Source organism: Suncus etruscus, chromosome 11 (genome assembly GCF_024139225.1).
Source record: "Suncus etruscus isolate mSunEtr1 chromosome 11, mSunEtr1.pri.cur, whole genome shotgun sequence".
NCBI classification, from domain to species: Eukaryota; Metazoa; Chordata; class Mammalia; order Eulipotyphla; family Soricidae; genus Suncus; species Suncus etruscus.
In genome coordinates this window covers 38,991,329-39,011,147 of record NC_064858.1, presented here as the reverse complement: position 1 = coordinate 39,011,147, position 19,819 = coordinate 38,991,329, and the positions used below count along the sequence as shown (strand labels likewise).

At 35.6% G+C, this 19,819-nt stretch overlaps 1 protein-coding gene across 1 annotated transcript in view; it reads right to left on the bottom strand.

Moving 5' to 3' along the window:
• LOC126022278 (pregnancy zone protein-like) overlaps nucleotides 1–19,819 on the bottom strand; it is a 74,624-nt gene that overhangs the window by 23,673 nt on the left and 31,132 nt on the right. The window contains 5 exon segments of the mRNA XM_049783142.1: nucleotides 76–89; nucleotides 2,471–2,605; nucleotides 7,768–7,929; nucleotides 8,573–8,722; nucleotides 17,444–17,586. Of these exon segments, the coding sequence (XP_049639099.1) occupies nucleotides 76–89; nucleotides 2,471–2,605; nucleotides 7,768–7,929; nucleotides 8,573–8,722; nucleotides 17,444–17,586 (604 nt within the window).

Sequence of the window (19,819 nt, the reverse complement as noted above, 5' to 3'; positions counted from 1 at the left end):
CAGACTCGGGAGACCATATAGGATGCCAGGATTCAAAACACCATTCTTATTCTGCATGCAAGGTGAACACTCTACTCTCCAGCCCCTTCCTTTTTCTTTTTTAATCAATGACTGCATTGATCCCAGAGCATAATACCTTGACAAATTAAATTAATGACTGATAACTTTTCTATAATTTTTCATGATCCCATCAAGATTGCTGAAAAGGAAAGGGTAGCATCTGCTTTCTCAGTTTAGGAGTCTTAGGACCACATAAGACAAGATTTGATTTTAGATGAACTATAACTCTAAATATTTGTCAGACAACAGTGTAACAGTTGACAAGATCAGAAACCAAAATTTTCATCAATATCATAAAGGAAGATTCAGATATTCTAAGCTAAATTAACAGCAGCACACAACTTACTCAAGTGTCACCAAATCCCAGATCCAAGTCTCAGGGAAATACTTCCGAATTGTCTCTTTCTTTTTGATTTCTGAGGGAGGTGGAAGAGTTTGCTCCATCGTCATTCCTGCACCAAATGCCGCACCTACTAAAGGATTATTTTTAGTCTTATCATTATAAACAATACAATGTATGCCTCTTATTATCATTAATTACTTTGAGCTATTATATTTCTCAAATTCAACATTTACTCAGGGATATTCATTATTGGAATTACAAACTAGGTCCTTTATAACATCTTTTTTTTCTATATGGTGAATAATCTCATTGCTTAATCAAATATATTATAGATAAAATTTTTCCTAGAAATAAAAACTGTCTCTCCTAAGCTAATTAATCAACTGATAATCGGATGAAGAAATGACAATTTAATGCATTTAGTATTTAATTGAAACGGTGAACACATTTTTTGCTATCTGCATTGAGATTGAAAAGTAAATAATTGGGCCCAGAGAGATAGCACAGCGGCGTTTGCCTTGCAAGCAGCCGATCCAGGACCAAAGGTGGTTGGTTCAAATCCCGGTGTCCCATATGGTCCCCTGTGCCTGCCAGGAGCTATTTCTGAGCAGACAGCCAGGAGTAACCCCTGAGCACCGCCGGGTGTGGCCCAAAAACAAAAACAAACAAACAAACAAACAAAAAAGAAAAGTAAATAATTGATTGCATTGCAATGGGTATATGTTAGTATTATGGGCATGGAAAACCAGCAATAAATGTGCACAGGACACTTGCCTGACATACAGCCAACCTGAGTTTATTTCCCAGCACCTCTGAGCCTTGCCCTAGTAATGTCTGAGCACGAAGCCAAAGTGAGCTCTGAGTATTGCAGTTGTAATTTCCAAACAACAACAACAATAACAATTTATATAATATAAAATATATTATACACATATATACAGACCCAGAAGAACAGGAGATAAATTAGGGTGGTATTTAGACACTTTATAATGAAATAATATGGCCGAAGACTAAGCATAATGAAAATCAAAGAAAAAATTTGTCTAGGGCTGAAAGTCATAGAAACAGAGTCAATTAAAAAAATAAATTTTCCTTATTTCCAAATGTAATAAAAATAGGAAAAAAGCAATAAACTGCCAAACTACATGTTTTCTAATATGTACAATATATCAACATTTCTTTGATTTCCATAAAAGGATATAGCAGACACAGTATTCATATAATCCCTTACATTCCCTAGTCTCCTTTGCCATTATGGAGGAAGTGATATGTTACTTTGTACAACTGAAGTGGCAACTCCTAAAATCATTAACTATGAGAAGGACCTTAGGATGTAGGAATGCCTATTTGGGGAGGAAGACAGGAAAGAAGTAGGAAAGGCAAGAGGTCAAGAGTTTAAAAATCTTGGGCCGGGCGGTGGTGCTAAAGGTAAGGTGCCTGCCTTGCCTGCGCTAGCCTTGGATGGACCGCGGTTCGATCCCCGGGTGTCCCATATGGTCCCCCAAGCCAGGAGCAACTTCTGAGCACATAGCCAGGAGTAACCCCTGAGCGTTACTGGGTGTGGCCCAAAAACAAAACAAAACAAAACAAAAAAAGAGTTTAAAAATCTAGAGTTGAGGGCCCGGAGAGATAGCACAGCGGCGTTTGCCTTGCAAGCAGCCGATCCAGGACCAAAGGTGGTTGGTTCGAATCCCGGTGTCCCATATGGTCCCCTGTGCCTGCCAGGAGCTACTTCTGAGCAGACAGCCAGGAGTAACCTCTGAGCATCTCCGGGTGTGACCCAAAAAAAAAATCTAGAGTTGAAAAAAATCTTTTTCTGGGGAAAATACCATCTGAAGAAAATTAAAGAAATTTTACCAAGAACACAACACCTGATTTTTAGAAAAAAAAATAATTGCTCCCAAGTCAGCTCAAAGAAGCATAATTTTTTCTATTTTTTTTTCTGGCAGACAAATAATTCTTGTTCTTACCTCCCACTCCTGGTACTCCTGGTACTCCTGGTACTCCTGGTACTCCTGGCAGTCCTGCTGGGACCCCCATCACGGCTGCTGATGCCATGAATGGTACTGGTGCCCCTATTCCTGGTGCAAGCATTCTCCCCATACTTGGTATTGGTGGTGGAACTTGGAAACTATTTTGAAAATGCTGACAAAAATGTGGTTTATAGATTTTTGAGTTGGTAAAAATATTGAATCCAAAAGTCTGAAAGACAGATGAGTTAGCAATGTTAGTATTAAATATGTTAGCAATGTAATCTTCAGACTGTAATATTTTCTTGCATTTGTATTACACTTTCACTTCTGTTAAACAATCAGCATAAAAATTCCACACAACATTAGGGCTGGAGCAATAGCACGGGGGATAGATAGGATATTTGCCTCGCATAGACCAACCCAGGATCTACACCGTGCATCCCATATGATTCTCAAGTCTGCCAGTCTGAGTTCAGAATCAGGAGTACTGCCAACACCATCTGATCTATCTCTCCTTCTTTCTCTTTATTTTCTTTATCTTCCTTCCTTCCTTCCTTCCTTCCTTCCTTCCTTCCTTCCTTCCTTCCTTCCTTCCTTCCTTCCTTCCTTCCTTCCTTCCTTCCTTCCTTCCTTCCTTCCTTCCTTCTTCTTTCTTCTATCTTCTTTCTTTCTTTTTCTTTCTTTCTTTCTTTCTTTCTTTCTTTCTTTCTTTCTTTCTTTCTTTCTTCTTTCTTCTTTCTTTCTTTCTTTCTTTCTTTCTTTCTTTCTTTCTTTCTTTCTTTCTTTCTTTTCTTTCTATCTTTCTTTCTTTCTTTCTCTCTTTATTTTTTCTTTCTTCCTTTCTTTCTTTCTTTCTTTCTTCTCTTTCTTTCTTTCTCTCCTTTCTTTCTCTCCTTTCTTTCTTTTCTTTTTCTTTCTTCCTTCCTTCCTTCCTTCCTTCTTTCTTTCTCTCTCTTTCTTTCTTTCTTCTCTTTTTCTTTCTCTCCTTTCTTTCTCTCCTTTCTTTCTTTTCTTTTTCTTTCTTTCTTTCTTTCTTTCTTTTCTTTCTTCCTTCCTTCCTTCCTTCCTTCTTTCTTTCTCTCTCTTTCTTTCTTTCTTCTCTTTTTCTTTCTCTCCTTTCTTTCTCTCCTTTCTTTCTTTCTTTTTCTTTCTTCCTTCCTTCCTTCCTTCCTTCTTTCTTTCTTTCTCTCTCTCTCTCTTTCTTTCTTTCTTCTCTTTTTCTTTCTTCTCTTTTTCTTTCTCTCCTTTCTTTCTTTCTTTCTTTCTTTCTTTCTTTCTTTCTTTCTTTCTTTCTTTCTTTCTTTCTTTCTTTATTTATTTCTTTCTTTCTTTCTTTCTTTCTTTCTTTCTTTATTTCTTTCTTTCTTTCTTTCTTCTTTCTTTCTTCCTTCCTTCCTTCCTTCCTTCCTTCCTTCCTTCCTTCCTTCCTTCCTTCCTTCCTTCCTTCCTTCCTTCCTTCCTTCCTTTCTTTCTTTCTTTCTTTCTTTCTTTCTTTCTTTCTTTCTTTCTTTCTTTCTTTCTTTCTTTCTTTCTTCCTTCTTTCCTTCCTTCCTTTCTCTCTATTTTTTCTCTCTCTTCTTTTCTTTCATTGTCAAGAATTAAACACAAGACCTCATACTTTGAAGTTAAGTGCTCTGCCATTGATGTATGTCCCTGGCCCCCTTATTAACTTATTTTAACTAATATATCTCTGCATATAAAATATGTACATTGATGTCTATAGTGATCTGATGCCCCCCTTCATTTCTGATATTAGATACAGTGAACTGACATCAGATGGGAATTATGGATTTAGAGGCACAGTGATCAGAGGTGCTAGGATGTAGAGTAGGGAAAAAATCAAAGACAAATGTTTATGTGTGTTAGAACAATAGAAGAATGAATCCTTGTCATTAACAGTATTAAAATCATTTTACTTCATATAAAATCATAAATATTAAAAATAATAATATTAAATGTCAAATAAAAAGTATGCCCTCTTTTTAATCCCTTTTCCCAACCCCCATTTAACTCATGATTTTGGAGATACCAGAAGAGGGTGATTGAAATTGCTACCAGCTAAACTGTAGACATCCCTCAGAAGAATCATACACATATTATTGAAGGTATACGGATAATTTTTATTTTTTAGTAGGAACAAATAACTTTTATTGGAAGAAATTCTGATATATGTAGGAAGAAAAAAAAAAGAGAAATATGATTAGACAGAACAGGAGAGGAGGACAGCAATAATTGACCTGGGCAGAATCTACAGCCACAGGAAAGAACACCTGACCTAATCTACTTGAAAGAACAAACTTTGGCTCAACCATATATCAGAGGCCACTGCAGAGAAGAAAAAAGCTGCAGCTAAGATGGACCACTCTTTATTAAATTAAAAAAGCTACCAAACCCACGACATTTTATGGGGAGAAGATTGAAATTCTGCATATACAATCAGTATTAATTCTCTATATAACCTCTCAGAAATGGACTTCAGAGTGGAAATGCTTAAGGTATTCAACAAGCTCAAAGAAACAATAGAATGGACTGAAAAAAAAAACACTAGCAAACTTGAAAATAGAATCAAGAAAAATATAAACAAAGACATCAGTACTAAAAAGCTTGGTAGTTAAATAAAAAAGTCATTGAAAGTTCTCACCAGCAGAGTTACAAATGTGAGGACCATATCAATGAGCTCAAAAATAAAGTACAGAAAACCTCCTGAAAACAACAGAAGATGGAAAAAAGCCTCAAAATAAATAACCAAATAATAATAGTTAGCAAGATTAATTCAATAGAAAATAATATAAGAATTATTGGGGCCTAGAGAGCAAGAAAGAAAACTTCTATGAAGAAGCAATAGTCAAAGACATAGTATTGAGATGTTCCAAGAGCTGAAGGGTACATGCCCCCTCATCCTGGTTGCTCAAGTAGTACAGCTAAAAGACACCCAAATAAATGCACCAAGAAGCACATCCTAGTTACAATAATAAAAAGTATAGAGATAAAATACTGAAAGCAGCAAGATAAAAAATGAAAATACATACAATGGAGCATACTTAAGATTTACAGTAGATTTATCACAAGCAGCTTTTCAGGCCCATAGGCAGTGGTGGGATATAGTAAAAAAATATCAATGAGACAAATACCTCTTTAATAATACTTTACCCAAATAGACTCTTATTGAGGTTTAAAGGAAGGTTACATCGCTTAATAGACAAACAACAGCTCAGGAAATTTACAGACTCAAACCCAACTTTATAAGAAGTAGTAAGGAGGGTACTTTCAGGCAAAAAAAAAAAACCCACAAGCACATCAAACTTCTACAAAATTTGGAATAAAATTCCAAAACTATCATTTCTCTCAGTGTCAATGGACTAAATGCACCAATTAAAAGACAGTGGCAAAATTGGTCATTACATTGTATCTAGCATTATACTGCCTGTAAAACAACACATTTAAATAGCCAGACCAAACACAGACTCAAAGTCAAAGGTTGGAACAATAAATCCTACAAGCACACAATTCTCTTAAAATAGCTAGGTGATCAAACTAATATCTGATGACATAGACTTCAGGCTCAAAGGTTATAAGAGACAGAGAAAGTCATGTACATCAGGAAGAAATCACACTCCTAAACATATAGCACCCAAGGAGGGACCCTAAAGTATTTAAAAACAACTGCTAATAGACTTGAATAAAGTCAATGATAGTGACACAATAGTAGTTGGAGACTTCAACACCACTTTGTCATCTCTTGATAGATCAATCAGGCTAAAATTCAACAGAATATACAGGCTTTGAAGGAAAACAAATGGAAGGGATGGTTAGTGTATGAGTCTATATATGTGTATATCCATATATATATGTCCACACATACATACATATATACATATACATATATATATATAGCTTTTGTCTCCAAAAACTAAATAACATTCTCCTCCAATGCATATGGACATTTTCCAAGATTGGACCACATGTTGAGCCACAAATCATATCTTCACAAAGACAAGAATTGAAATTTGATAAATTATCTTTGTCGGTCATGATACACAGAAAATAGAAATAAAGTACAAACAGAAATGAAGAAATAACACATAGAAATTTAACAGTCAGTGGGTCAGAGAGTAAATAAAAAATTCTGGAAACAAACAAGAATAAAGACAAGAACCATCAGAATTTCTGGGACACAGCAAAAGCAGTATTAAAAGTAAACTTTATAGCTTTGAAAGCATTCATCAGAAATAGAAGTAAATAATTTGAATGCACAGCTTAAGATATTAGAAATGGTCAACAAAATAAATTGAAAGTAGGCAGAAGGAAGGAAATAATAAAACCTATATTAGAAATTAATGAACTGGAAACCCAGAACAACCTAAAAAATCAATTGGTTCTTGATAGCCTAAACAAAATCAATAAACCATTAGCAAGACTCACACACAAAAAAGAACACTATAAACTGAATTAGAAGGAAAGGGAGAATGCCACAACAGACAAAACAGAAATTCAAAGGATATTCAGCAATTACTAGAGACTCAAAAACAAAATGCAGAAAAATCCTCTGCACTCCTCTGCTCATTGCAACACTATTCAAATAAGCCAGAATTTGATAACAACCCATTTGCTAGAGAACATATAAATGGGTAAAAAAAAAATCTATATTAGATTATATAATTACAGTTATAAGCAGTAATGAGAAAAGACCACTCATGAAATTTTCTCATACATGGATGGATATGGAAAGCATTATGCTGAGCACAAGAGTCAGAGGGAGAGGGATAGATATAGAATGATCACACGAATTTGTGTGATATATGTAAAAAAGATAGTATGGTAATAATACCCAAAGACAATAGAGCCAAGGGCAAAGAGAACTGGCACATAGTAGCAAGCTTGCCACAAAGAACAAGGAAGTGTAGTTGAGTAGAGAAAAGACCACCATGACAATGATTGTTGGAAAGTTATTGTACTTAGTTTATTGCCATTTACTCAAGTCAATAAGTATTCAATATGTGAATGACTAGCATAAAGGCAACTAATATGTTCCTCACCTATATAAATGTGCCTGAGACACAGAAAAGCATTTGGTTTGTTTTTCTTAGGTTTTAGACTCTCTTAAAATCACCTAGAAGTTGCAAGCTTGGGGGTTAGCTCAGCTAAAGTTGTAAATTTTAAACGGGTAGATTGCTGTTAACAGTACTAGAGAATTCAAGCTTGACTCCTTGTATGTGTACAATGCTCTCCACGCTTGTCAGCATCTAAGCTTTTCTATATTTCTATTCCCTTTGTTGTGGCTGTTTGTTGATGATGTTGGTGGAGGAACAGAATTATACTCTACAGTTTCAGAAACCATTTTGTTCATTCTAACCAACTGAAACCTCCATTTTTGTTTGTTTTGAGAATTACCTCAATGATGGTGTAGACATCATCTTCATTCAGTAGCTGCTTTGGCACATAAATGACTCCATTGATACTTATGTCATCTGCTGTGATGCAGTTTTCATTGTTTACAGTATCAAAACCCCAGGGTAAATTAGGGGTATCTTTCACTGGTAACAAATTATAAATCTGTAAAATTTAGAGAACAGAAGAATCACTCTTGTCTTTTTAATTGTATTTTAAGTGTGTTGATGCTCAATATGGTATTTAAAAAATCAAGGGTGTTTGCCCAAAGGGTAGGACATTACTTTGCATACAGCTGACCTTGGTTTGATCTTCAGAAATGCTATATATGGTCCCCTGTATTAAGAAGTGAGCTTAAATGAAATTTGCCTCAAATTCTACTATATATATGTATATATATATATATATATATATATATATATATATATATATATATATATATATATATATATATATTGCTGTAGTTGTTCAGCATAGTAGTGTTTCTTAAGTTAGGGTAATTATACTACCTTAAAATTGTATTCACTTAATGTGAATGCTTAATGAATACTTAATACATTCACTAAATGTATTAAACACATTGAGCATCTTAGACACAGTTAGACACATGATTGTAGTGCTTACAACGATTGCCCCTCACCAAGGATATAACAGAAATAAATTAAAATGATATAGATAAGTCACCTTATGCTCTATAGCTGAACTCAAACTCAACCCTTTAAATGATGTCTGAACCTCAGAAGACCTTGTCCTTAATAATTATAACTTTCAACTTCTACAATCTAAGCAAGTCTGAAGCAGGACTCACTGATTGAGGTGAAAGCTCAGCTTCAGGTTTCATTAGAAGGACGCTCTGGTCTACTGCACGAAGAGCACAGAGGGAGTGAGGGGTGGCTGAGATATTCAGTTTGGTGTCTGAGGTTGGCTGGCCTTCAGCGGGGGAGAAACTTAAATTTATCTGTAATGATAATATGATTATATTGCAAATGTCCTAATTTCTCAAGTTTATCTTTAGTACTCTATTCAGGTAACACTGGTTTATAAGTGTTCATATTATGTAAGTCCCATATAAAACGCATGTTTCAGTTATATCACAGCAGCAAATGTATATACAACATTATGATTATAATAAAAAAATCTGCTTCCACCACCATACATTTCACCCATTTTCCTTGTTTTATCCAACCCCCAATATCCTTTCACTCTGGTAGCCACCAATCTATTTTAAGCGGTTTCTGTGTTAGTTCATTTGCTTTGCTTTTGAATTATACATATAAATAAAATAATATTGCATTTGTCTTTTTAATTGATCCATACTCAACACAATATCTTCAAATTTATGTTATTACAAATGGCATGGCTTCATGTTTTGTTTTGCTCTCTCTGTTAGATTTTGATCAAGTTAAAAGGTGAATATGCCTAGGTAGTAAAAGTCAATCATTTCTGGAAAAAACTGGAAATTTTGGCTTCAGTTAACTGACTTCACTTTTATTAAATAGTAACATTATACATACATACATATATATATATATATATATATATATATATATATATATGTATTTGGAGGGGGTAAAGTAACTCAACATGAAGCCAGAGGGTTAAATTACATATAGACAAAGCTTTTGTAAAAGGATTCCCAACATCTCTTGCAGAGATACTTGGCAAAAAAGCATAATATGGCTCACTCTTTAGGGATGATTCATCTAATAAGTTTAAAATATTATTGAACAAGAATTTATTATATTATAGAACACTATATATCTTACATATTTGTCAATTAAAAAATCTTTGATGCTCTTAGCTCCAGTATCACAGACTTAAGCAGTATTTTTTGTCTCAGCTTCATGCCAGCCACTGTAAAAAGCCTTGCTAGAAGAAAATGAGTTTCTTTTTAATAATTCTTTATGTTTTTCTTTGGAATGAAGGGACTAATCTATACAACTAATTCTCTGTATATAATCTTCTGCCTTTCAGGGCCAGAGAATATACTGAACTCTCTTGGTTCCTTCCTAGCCTATATAGAAGTAAATTTATTTTGTAATACTGCCTGCATGCTATTCTTTAATATTTATCCATTCAATCTTATTTCTTTATTTTAATATGAATTTTTTATTTAAGCACCATGATTACAAACATGATCGTAGATGTGTTTCAGGAGTAACCCTGAGTGCCAGCAGGTATGACCCAAAAACAAACGAATAAAAAAGGAGAGGAGGAGGAGGCTGAATATTTCACTACAGGATCCATAATTTTTAAGTTCAATGAATCTCTTCTAACTAACTCTTATGGAGACTTTGAAAATAGTTTATCTAAATACTACCATCAATATTCATTAGTGTTATTATTTCCATAACTTCTTTCTTTCTTGTCTTTTCTTTTTCATTTTTTTTTTGTTGTTCTTTTAGGCCACACCCGGCTACGCTCAGGGGTTACTTCTTGCTATGCGCTCAGAAATCTCTCCTGTCTCAGGGGGACTATATGGGATGCTGGGGATAGAACTTTGTCTGTCCTAGGTCAGCTGCATGCAAGGCAAATGTCCTACAGCTGCACCACCACTCCGGTCCCTCCATAACTTATTTCTACATCCAAGTAATGATATGCTCAAAAGTATTTTACTTTGTTATTAAACTTTAGTGTCTAAGTAGTTTTACGTTGTTCAGATATTTCTCATGTTTACCGCCAGACTACTGCCAAAAAGAAAGTAAATAGAGCATAGACACTTTATTTTCATTGCAGCATTATTCACAATACTCAAGATAGAAGAACAATCCAAAGCCTTACATATCATGAGTGTTGTTCCCAGTGGCTATTATTTAATCGAAAGGATGTGTTTATCTAATCAGAGTCATTACATGTCTTTATTCAATCATATATATGTATGTGTATCATTATTTATATGTATGTATATGTACCATTATATGTAATATATAGTTATATAAACACATAATGTATATAAATTATACATATATATTATGTATGATACATAATATACAAAAATACACTTATGATATGTTATTTAGCCAATAACAAATATGAAATCTTACTAGCATGACAATATAGATGTGCCTTGAGCAGATTAATGTAAGTATAGTAGCTTCAGGAGAAGACAAATACCTCTGATTTTACAAACCTGAGTAGTATGAAGAAACAAAGCAAACAAACAAACCAAACAGAAATGATTCTGGTAACAAACTTGTGTTTATTAGTGGGAAATGGTGTAGAAAACAGATAGAGGAGATCAATAGGTCTATAGTGGATGGTGACTAGAGATTTTTTTAGTGAATGACAATAAAATTTACACAAGGATAGTAAAAATAAAATTTAAAAATTTTATTGGAAAAAGACTTGTTTATATTTCAGTAGGCTTCTTATTTCAGCTATCTATTCTTTAAAGATAAAATAAACACTTGTTAGATTTTGTTGCAGTCATTATTAGTATCTAAGCTATATATACAAATCAGGATAACTGCATATATTCCTGTTTTGTACTACCGAACTGAATTTAAACTCAAGATAAATCATTGGTTTTTGTTGGAACATCTGCATGTCTGTTAAGAGCATGCTAGAAAAATAAAGTAAAATGTTTGTGAATTATCATTTTAAATAGAAAGTTAAGAGAAGGGAAAATCTACGAAACTATGCCTGCCCAGTGGGGCCCGATTGTGAAAAATTGTGAGTGCTGCCTGTGTGTGTCTGTCTCCTGTCCTGTCGCGTGAAACTCTTCGGAGTGGGCCGAAAAGAGGCTCCAGAACACTTGCTCTCCCAGAAGCTCATTCTAGGGCAGGAATGCCAAGGAACTCCTTCATAATGTGAAAACTGGCTATAAGCAGTACTTTGCAGAAGCCAGGTCCCTGTTTTTGACGTCAGGCTGGGAAAATCTATGAAACTATGCTTGCCCAATGGAGCCCTACTGTGAAAAATTGTGAGTGCTGCCTGTGTGTCTGTCTCCTGTCCTGTCACATGAAACTCTTGGGAGTGGGCCATGCACTCTTTCTAAGGAAAGAACAACATCGCAACAAGAAGAAAAAATCACACTAAGAACTGTGCTGGATCACTGAAGCCCAGCATTTCTCTCCGGACTGTCTTCCCTGCTGCGTGCTCAGGCCTAAGATTTGATCCTGTGAGAGGCTTCATCTAAGGAGGACTCCCCTCCCTTGGAGGCAATTTGACCCACCCTGAAAGGGTGGAGCCAGAGGAATGTGGCTGCGTACATCTTTTAGACAATGAATACCCCCAAAACAGATAGAAAAACCCACAATACAAGTGTGACAATGGGGAAACAACGCAGGCCCGCATCAGACATAAAGAATGAAGATGACAATTCTGATGACCAGATAATGAACAACCAACTAATCAACCTCTCAGATAAAGACTTTAGACAAGTAATATGAAAGATGCTCAAAGAACTTAAAGAAACCATGGACCGAGTTGAACAGAACACTAACAAAAACCAAGAAAATATAAAAACAGAAATCACAACACTCCAAACTGAAATAACATGTCAACTAACAGGCCTGAAAAAATCAGTAAACGAAGTGAATGACAAAATGGATAAGCTCTGGGACAGGGTAACAGAAGCTGAGAATAGAACTGGTGCTGTGGAAGATGAGATAAATAATAATTCCATACAGCAGGAGAGATAGGAAAAAAAACTTAAAGCAAATGAACAGACAATGGAAAAATTAGCCAAAGAATGGGAACAGATGAAAACAGAAGTCTATGATAAGCTCAACAGAAAAAACTTAAGAATCATTGGAGTCCCAGAGACCCAGGAAGAAAATTTCCAGGAAGAATCAACGGTCAAGAACATCATTAAAGAGAAAATTCCAGAGCTAAAGAATCATGTGATCAAATCCTGTATGCTCAAAGAGTACCAACCAAAAGAGACCCCAGAAAAAATACTCCAAGACACATCCTAGTCACAATGACAAATCCCACAGATAGAGACAGAATTCTGAAAACAGCAAGATGAAAAAGAGAAATTACATTCAAGGGAGCATCCTTGAGATTTACAGCAGACCTGTCACCAAAAACACTCAAGGTCAGAAAGCAGTGGTGGGATATTGTGACAAGACTGAATGAAATGAATGCTTCACCTAGAATACTGTACCAGCAAAACTTACTCTCCGGTTTGACAGAAGAATACATGGTTTCACAAACAAAAAACAGCTCAGAAACTTTACAGACACAAAACCAGTATTAAGAGAAAAACTGAAAGACCTAATTTAAGACAAGACTAACCAAAAGACACACCAAATTTCGATATAAAGATGGCATTAAATCCCAGGACAATTGTTGCTCGAAATGTCAATGGACTAAATGCACCAGTTAAGAGACACAGAGTGGCTAAATGGATCCAAAAACTCAATCCAACCTTCTGCTGCCTACAAGAAATGCACCTGAACAGTCAGAACAAACATAGACTCAAAATAAAAGGCTGGAGAAAAATTATCCAAGCAAACAACACCCATAAAAAAGCTGGAGTGGCCATACTAATATCAGATAATGCAAACTTTATACTCAGGAAGGTGGTAAGGGACAAAGATGAACATTTTATATTAATCAAGGGGTATGTACAGCAGGAAGAAATCACTCTCCTAAACATATATGCACCGAATGAGGGTCCAGCAAAATATTTAATACAACTGTTGACAAATCTGAAAAATAATATCAATAACAACACAATAATTGTGGGGGACCTCAACACGGCTTGGTCAACACTGGATAGGTCAACCAGACTGAAACCCAACAAGAATATACTAGACCTGAGGAGAGAAATGGAAGAAAGAGGCCTAGTGGATATATATAGGACACTCCATCCCCAGAAACCTGGAAACACATTCTTCTCCAATGTACATGGGACATTCTCCAGGATAGACTACATACTGGCACATAAAACATACCTCCATAAGATCAAGAGGATAGAAATTTTGCAGACTACCTTCGCTGACCACAAGGCTCTGAAATGATTTGTGAATTACAAAGGGACACAGAAGAAGAAATTTAACACCTGAAAGTTAAACAGCCTCATACTGAATAACCAGTGGGTCCTAGATGAAATCAAGGAGGAAATCAAAAGATTCCTGGAAACAAATGATAATGAAGAAACAAACTATCAGAACTTATGGGACACAGCAAAAGCAGTACTGAGAGGAAAATTTATAGCTTTGCAAGCACACATCAGGAAGGAAGAAGGGGCTTACCTGAGTAGCTTAATGACACAGCTAATAGAACTAGAAAGAGCTCAACAAAAGGACCCAAAAATAGGGAGACAAAAGGAAATAAAGCTGAGAACAGAAATCAACGAAGTGAAAACCCAAAAAACAATTTGAAAGATCAACGAACGCAGAAGTTGGTTCTTTGAAAAAATAAACAAGATTGATAGACCACTGGCAAACCTTACAAAGAAAGAGAGAGAGAGAAACTTGATAACTTGTATTAGGAATGATAAAGGAGAAATCACTACTGATATGGCAGAGATTCAAAGGGTAATCAGAAACTACTTTGAGAAACTCTATGCCACTAAAAATGAGAACCTGGAAGAAATGGATAAATTCTTGAACTCTTATAATCTTCCACGGTTGAAGGAAGAGGATATAGCATATCTAAACACCCCCATCACTATTGATGAAATTAAAATGCTAATTAAACGTCTGCCCAAAACCAAAAGCCCAGGCCCAGATGGATTCACTAATGAATTATTTCAAACTTTCCAAGAGGAACTACTACCAATCCTGGCAAAACTCTTTCATGAAATTGAACAAATGGAAACACTTCCAAATAGCTTTTATGAAGCCAACATCACCTTGATACCAAAACCAGACAGAGATGCTACAAAAAAAGAAAATTACAGACCAATTTCGCTGATGAATACAGATGCAAAGATCCTCAACAAAATCCTGGCAAATAGGATTCAATGCCTCATTAAGATCATCCATTACAATCAAGTATGTTTCATCCCAGGAATGCAAGGATGGTTTAACATCCGTAAATCTATCAACATAATACACAACATCAAGAACAAGAAAAATAAAAACCACATGATCATATCAATAGATGCAGAGAAAGCATTTGATAAGGTCCAACACCCATTCTTGATCAAAACTCTCAGAAGATGGGAATGGAAGGAACCTTTCTCAATATAGATAAGGCCATCTACCACAAGCCAGTGGCAAATATTATCCCCAATGGAGAAAAACTAAAAGCCTTTCCTCTAAATTCTGGCACAAGACAAGGCTGTCCTCTCTCACCACTCCTATTCAACATAGCACTGGAAGTACTTGCTATAGCAATTAGGCAAGAAAAAGATATCAAGTGAATCCAGATAGGAAAGGAAGTCAATCTCTCGCTGTTTGCAGATGACATGATACTCTACCTAGAAAACCCTAAAGTCTCTACAAAAAAAAACTTCTAGAAACAAAAGACTCATATAGCAAGGTGGCAGGCTACAAAATTAAAACAAAAAAATCAATGGCCTTTCTATACACCAATAGTAATAAGGAAGAAATGGACATTAAGAAAACAACCCCATTCACAATAGTGCCACACAAACTCAAATATCTTGGAATCAACTTGACTAAAAATGTGAAGGACCTATACGGAGAAAACTATAAAACTCTGCTCCAAGAAATAAGAGAGAACATGCAGAAATGGAAGCACATACCCTGCTCATGGATTGGCAGGATTAACATCATCAAAATGGCAATGCTCCCCCAAAGCATTGTACAGATTTAATGCGATCCCTCTAAAGATATCCATGACATTCTTCAAAAAGTGGATCAGGCACTTTTGAAATTCATTTGGAACAATATACACCCTAGAATAGCTAAAACAATCATTGGGAAAAGGAATATGGGAGGAATTACTTTCCCCAACTTTAAACTCTACTACAAAGCAATAGTTATCAAAACAGCATGGTATTGGAATAAAGACAGGCCCTCAGATCAGTGGAATAGGCTTGAATACTCAGAGACTGTTCCCCAGACATACAATCACCTAATTTTTGATAAAGGAGCAAAAAATCCTAAATGGAGCATAGAAAGCCTCTTCAACAAGTGGTGTTGGCACAACTGGCTAGCCACTTGCAAAAAACTGAACTTAGACCCCCAGCTAACATCATGTACGAAGGTTAAATCTAAATGGATGAAGGACCTCGATATCAGACCCTAAACCATAAGATATATAGAACAACACATAGGTAAAACACTCCAGGACATTGAGACTAAAGGCATCTTCAAGGAGGAAACTGCACTCTCCAAGCAAGTGAAAGCAGAGATTAACAGATGGGAATATATTAAACTGAGAAGCTTCTGCACCTCAAAAAAAAATAGCGCCCAGGATACAAGAGCCCCCCATTGAGTGGGAGAAACCATTCTCCCAATACCCATCTGACAAGGGGCAATTCTCCAAAATATACAAGTTACTGACAGAAATTTACAAGAAAAAAACATCGAATCCCATCAAAAAATGGGGAGAAGAAATGGGCAGACACTTTGACAATGGCCAAAACACACATGAAAAAATGCTCCACATCACTAATCATCAGGGAGATGCAAATCAAAAGAACTACGAGGTACCATCTCACACCCCAGAGATTGGCACACATCACAAAGTGTGAGAACAAGCTGTGTTGGCGGGGATGTGGAGAGAAATGAACTCTTATCCACTGCTGTTGGGAATGCCTTCTAGTTCAACCTTTATGGAAAGCAATATGGAGATTCCTCCAAAAACTGGAAACCGAGCTCCCGTACGACCCAGCTATACCACTCCTAGGAATATATCCTAGAAACACAAAAATACAATACAAAAATCCCTTCCTTACACCTACATTCATTGCAGCACTATTTATCATAGCAAGACTCTGGAAACAGCCAAGATACCCTTCAACAAATGAATGGCTAAAGAAACTGGTACATATACACAATGGAATATTATGCAGGTGTCAGGAGAGATGAAGTCATGAAATTTTCCTATACATGGATGTACATGGAATCTATTATGCTGAGTGAAATACGTCAGAGAGAGAGAGAGAGAGAGAGAGAGAGAGAGAGAGAGAGAGAGAGAGAGATATGCAGAATGGTCTCACTCATCTATGAGTTTTACGAAAAATGAACGACATTCTTGCAATAATAACTTTCAGACACAAAAGAGAAAAGAGCTGGAAGTTACAGCTCACCTCATGAAGCTCACCGCAAACAGGGATGAGTTTAATTAGAGAAATAACTTCGTTTTGAACTATCCTAATAAAGAGAATGTACGAAGGAAATAGAAAGCCTATCTAGAGTACAGGCAGGGGTCTGGTGGAAAGGAGGGAGATTTGGGACACTGGTATGGGAATGTTGCACTGGAAATGGGTGGTGTTCTTTACATGACTGAAACCCAAACACAATCATGTATGTAATTAAGGTGTTTAAATAAAAAAAAAGCTATCTTCAAAAAAAAAAAAAAGAAAAGAAAAACAACAACAAAATACTTAAAGGATGTACTTAGTCACCTGATTTAGACTGTGTTATTAGAATCTTAAGGAATACCACCAATCCTTCCATTGGAGGTATTTTGGAGGTAATTTGGGGGCAATCAATGACAGTCTTTGTATGTAGAAGGAATTTAAATTTTCTTTTTCTTCCATACTTCCAAACTGAGATAAATAAGCAAATAAGCATACTGAACCTAAACTTACCTTATTGGCAAAACATTTTTCAATCTCAAGTTTCAGAGTATCTGCAATCATTTCTCCATCAGGTAAAATAGCATATATAAGCAAGTTTGCCTCAGGAGCAATGTCTGAACCCACTTGAATGGAGAAGGGAAATATCCCTTTCACTGGAAAATCAAGTTCAAGAATACATACAGGTTAGTGCAAGGGATGGGTTCTCAATTTTATTTAGTTCTTGCTGGTGTCATTGCTGAGTAAAATACTAAAGATTACTTTTTTCTTTTTTCCTTATTGTAAAATGATAGAAATTATGAAACTGGAGCGATAGCAAAGTGTGTAGGAAGTTTGCTTCACATGAGGCTGATATATAGTTGACCAGGTTCAATCTGTAGCATCCCATATGGTCCCCTGAGCCCACCATGAGTTATTTCTAAGTGCAGAGCCAGAAGTAACCCTTGAGCACCTCCAGGTATGCCACCCCAAAATAAATTAATGAGAATTTAGAAGGATAATTCTTCATCTAAAAAGAGAAATTTGGAAAATTTGGAAATTTGGTAATTTGGAAAATTTTAGCTTCTCTAAACTTCAAAAATACAAAATAGTTGACTTACTTTTAGGAAACTGTGCTTGTGAAAAAGCCAGTATAAGTGGACAGCCATTTGCTAATATTTTGAAAACATTAAAATATAAGAATATTTCATCACAATAGAGTCTTTGGCGGATTTGTATATGACTCTTAATTATCCCAGCAAAAGTTTTAAAAAAAGAATAAATTATTCAGGAAAACCTATGGAGAATTTTCTTTGTTAATAGAGTATGTCACTGTGACACAGGAGATTCACAAGGTTTTTGAAAAAATTACATAAAAGAAAACTATGCTAGCTGAAAGGAAAAGAAAATTTAAAATGAAGAAAAATATTGGATTCATCAAGTTCTATAAGCAAGTAATAAACTGATAAAACAACTTAAAATACATATTTTCTTCATTATAAAAAAAGTGCAATTTTGTGAATGGAGACTAAACTTTAGGGAACAAAAATATAAACTTTTGGAGAATTATTTCTTTGAAAAATTCTATAAGGTGATTAATTAATCGATTAATTGACGTTTAACATATGCTCATTTGGATTTCAATATTTTTATAACTGATTTGTATATTTATTTTAGGCTTAATTATACTTATGGACTTGCAAGTACTCAATTACTGATTCTATTGATAACATTTGTGACTTTGAGCTGATGAAATATTGAAATTTGGATTTGAGTTAATAATATGCCCGATTGAGACTTTCCAGAGTGTTGTGATGGTTTAAATACATTCTGCATATAGAACAGATATGATTCTGAGCAGTCTATAGTAAGAAGGGTAATAGTACCTCAAAGACATCATGTGAATATAAAAATCTTGCAATTTTTTTCTCTATAAAGAAAAGGGCTTTGTAGATGTAATTATACTGATGACCTTGAAGTATAAAGTTAACCTGGATTATAAAAGTATGTCCAATGTAGACACAATTACCATTATTGTTGTCAGGGTCTTCAAAGTGGTGCCTTTGAACTCTCCCTTGTGATATTCAGTCAACCTGATCTGCAGTTTAGTGAGGGTGGCCTATCTATACAGAACTACTCAGACTCTGCAGTACTAGAGACCCCCAGTAGGACCCTGCAGTGCTCAGGGCCAGTTGTGCCATACACAGCGATTCTCTGTGGGCTTCCATGGATATGTCCAGCTATTCTCAGGTGTCACAGAGAGCTGGGGATGGATCAGGTTGGATAGTATCCCTTCACAATTATCTTTAAAAGAGGAGATTATATATTGATGATGTAGTTTAGTTCAGTAAGTGCACTTGCCTTGCATGTATGAAGCTCTAGGTTCAGGGACATGAGAGACATTTGAAGGTCAAGAACCAAGGAATGGGGGCCGGCGAGGTGGCGCTAGAAGTAAAGTGTCTGCCTTGCAAGCGCTAGCCAAGGAAAGGACCACGGTTCGATCCCCCGGCGTCCCATATGGTTCCCCCCAAGCCAGGGGCAATTTCTGAGCGCGTAGCCAGGAGTAACCCCTGAGCATCAAACGGGTGTGGCCCGAGAAACCAAAAAAAAAAAAAAAAAAAAAAAAGAACCAAGGAATGCAGAATGTCTTTAGGAAATGGAAAAGGCAAAGAAACGGAGCTCCAAAAAGAATGGAGTTCCTGTTGACACTTTGATATTAATTTACTGAAAATTCTTTTATACAGAACTGCATAATAATTCTAGATAATTTAAATAAAAACATTTGCTAAACATACAATAGGAAATTATATATAGTTATTACATCATAATTTTTTTCTTTGGTGATTTTCTGTACTTTTCAATAATTTTTGCATTTGAAAATGCCTATTAAATAGGCATACTTTATTTTAG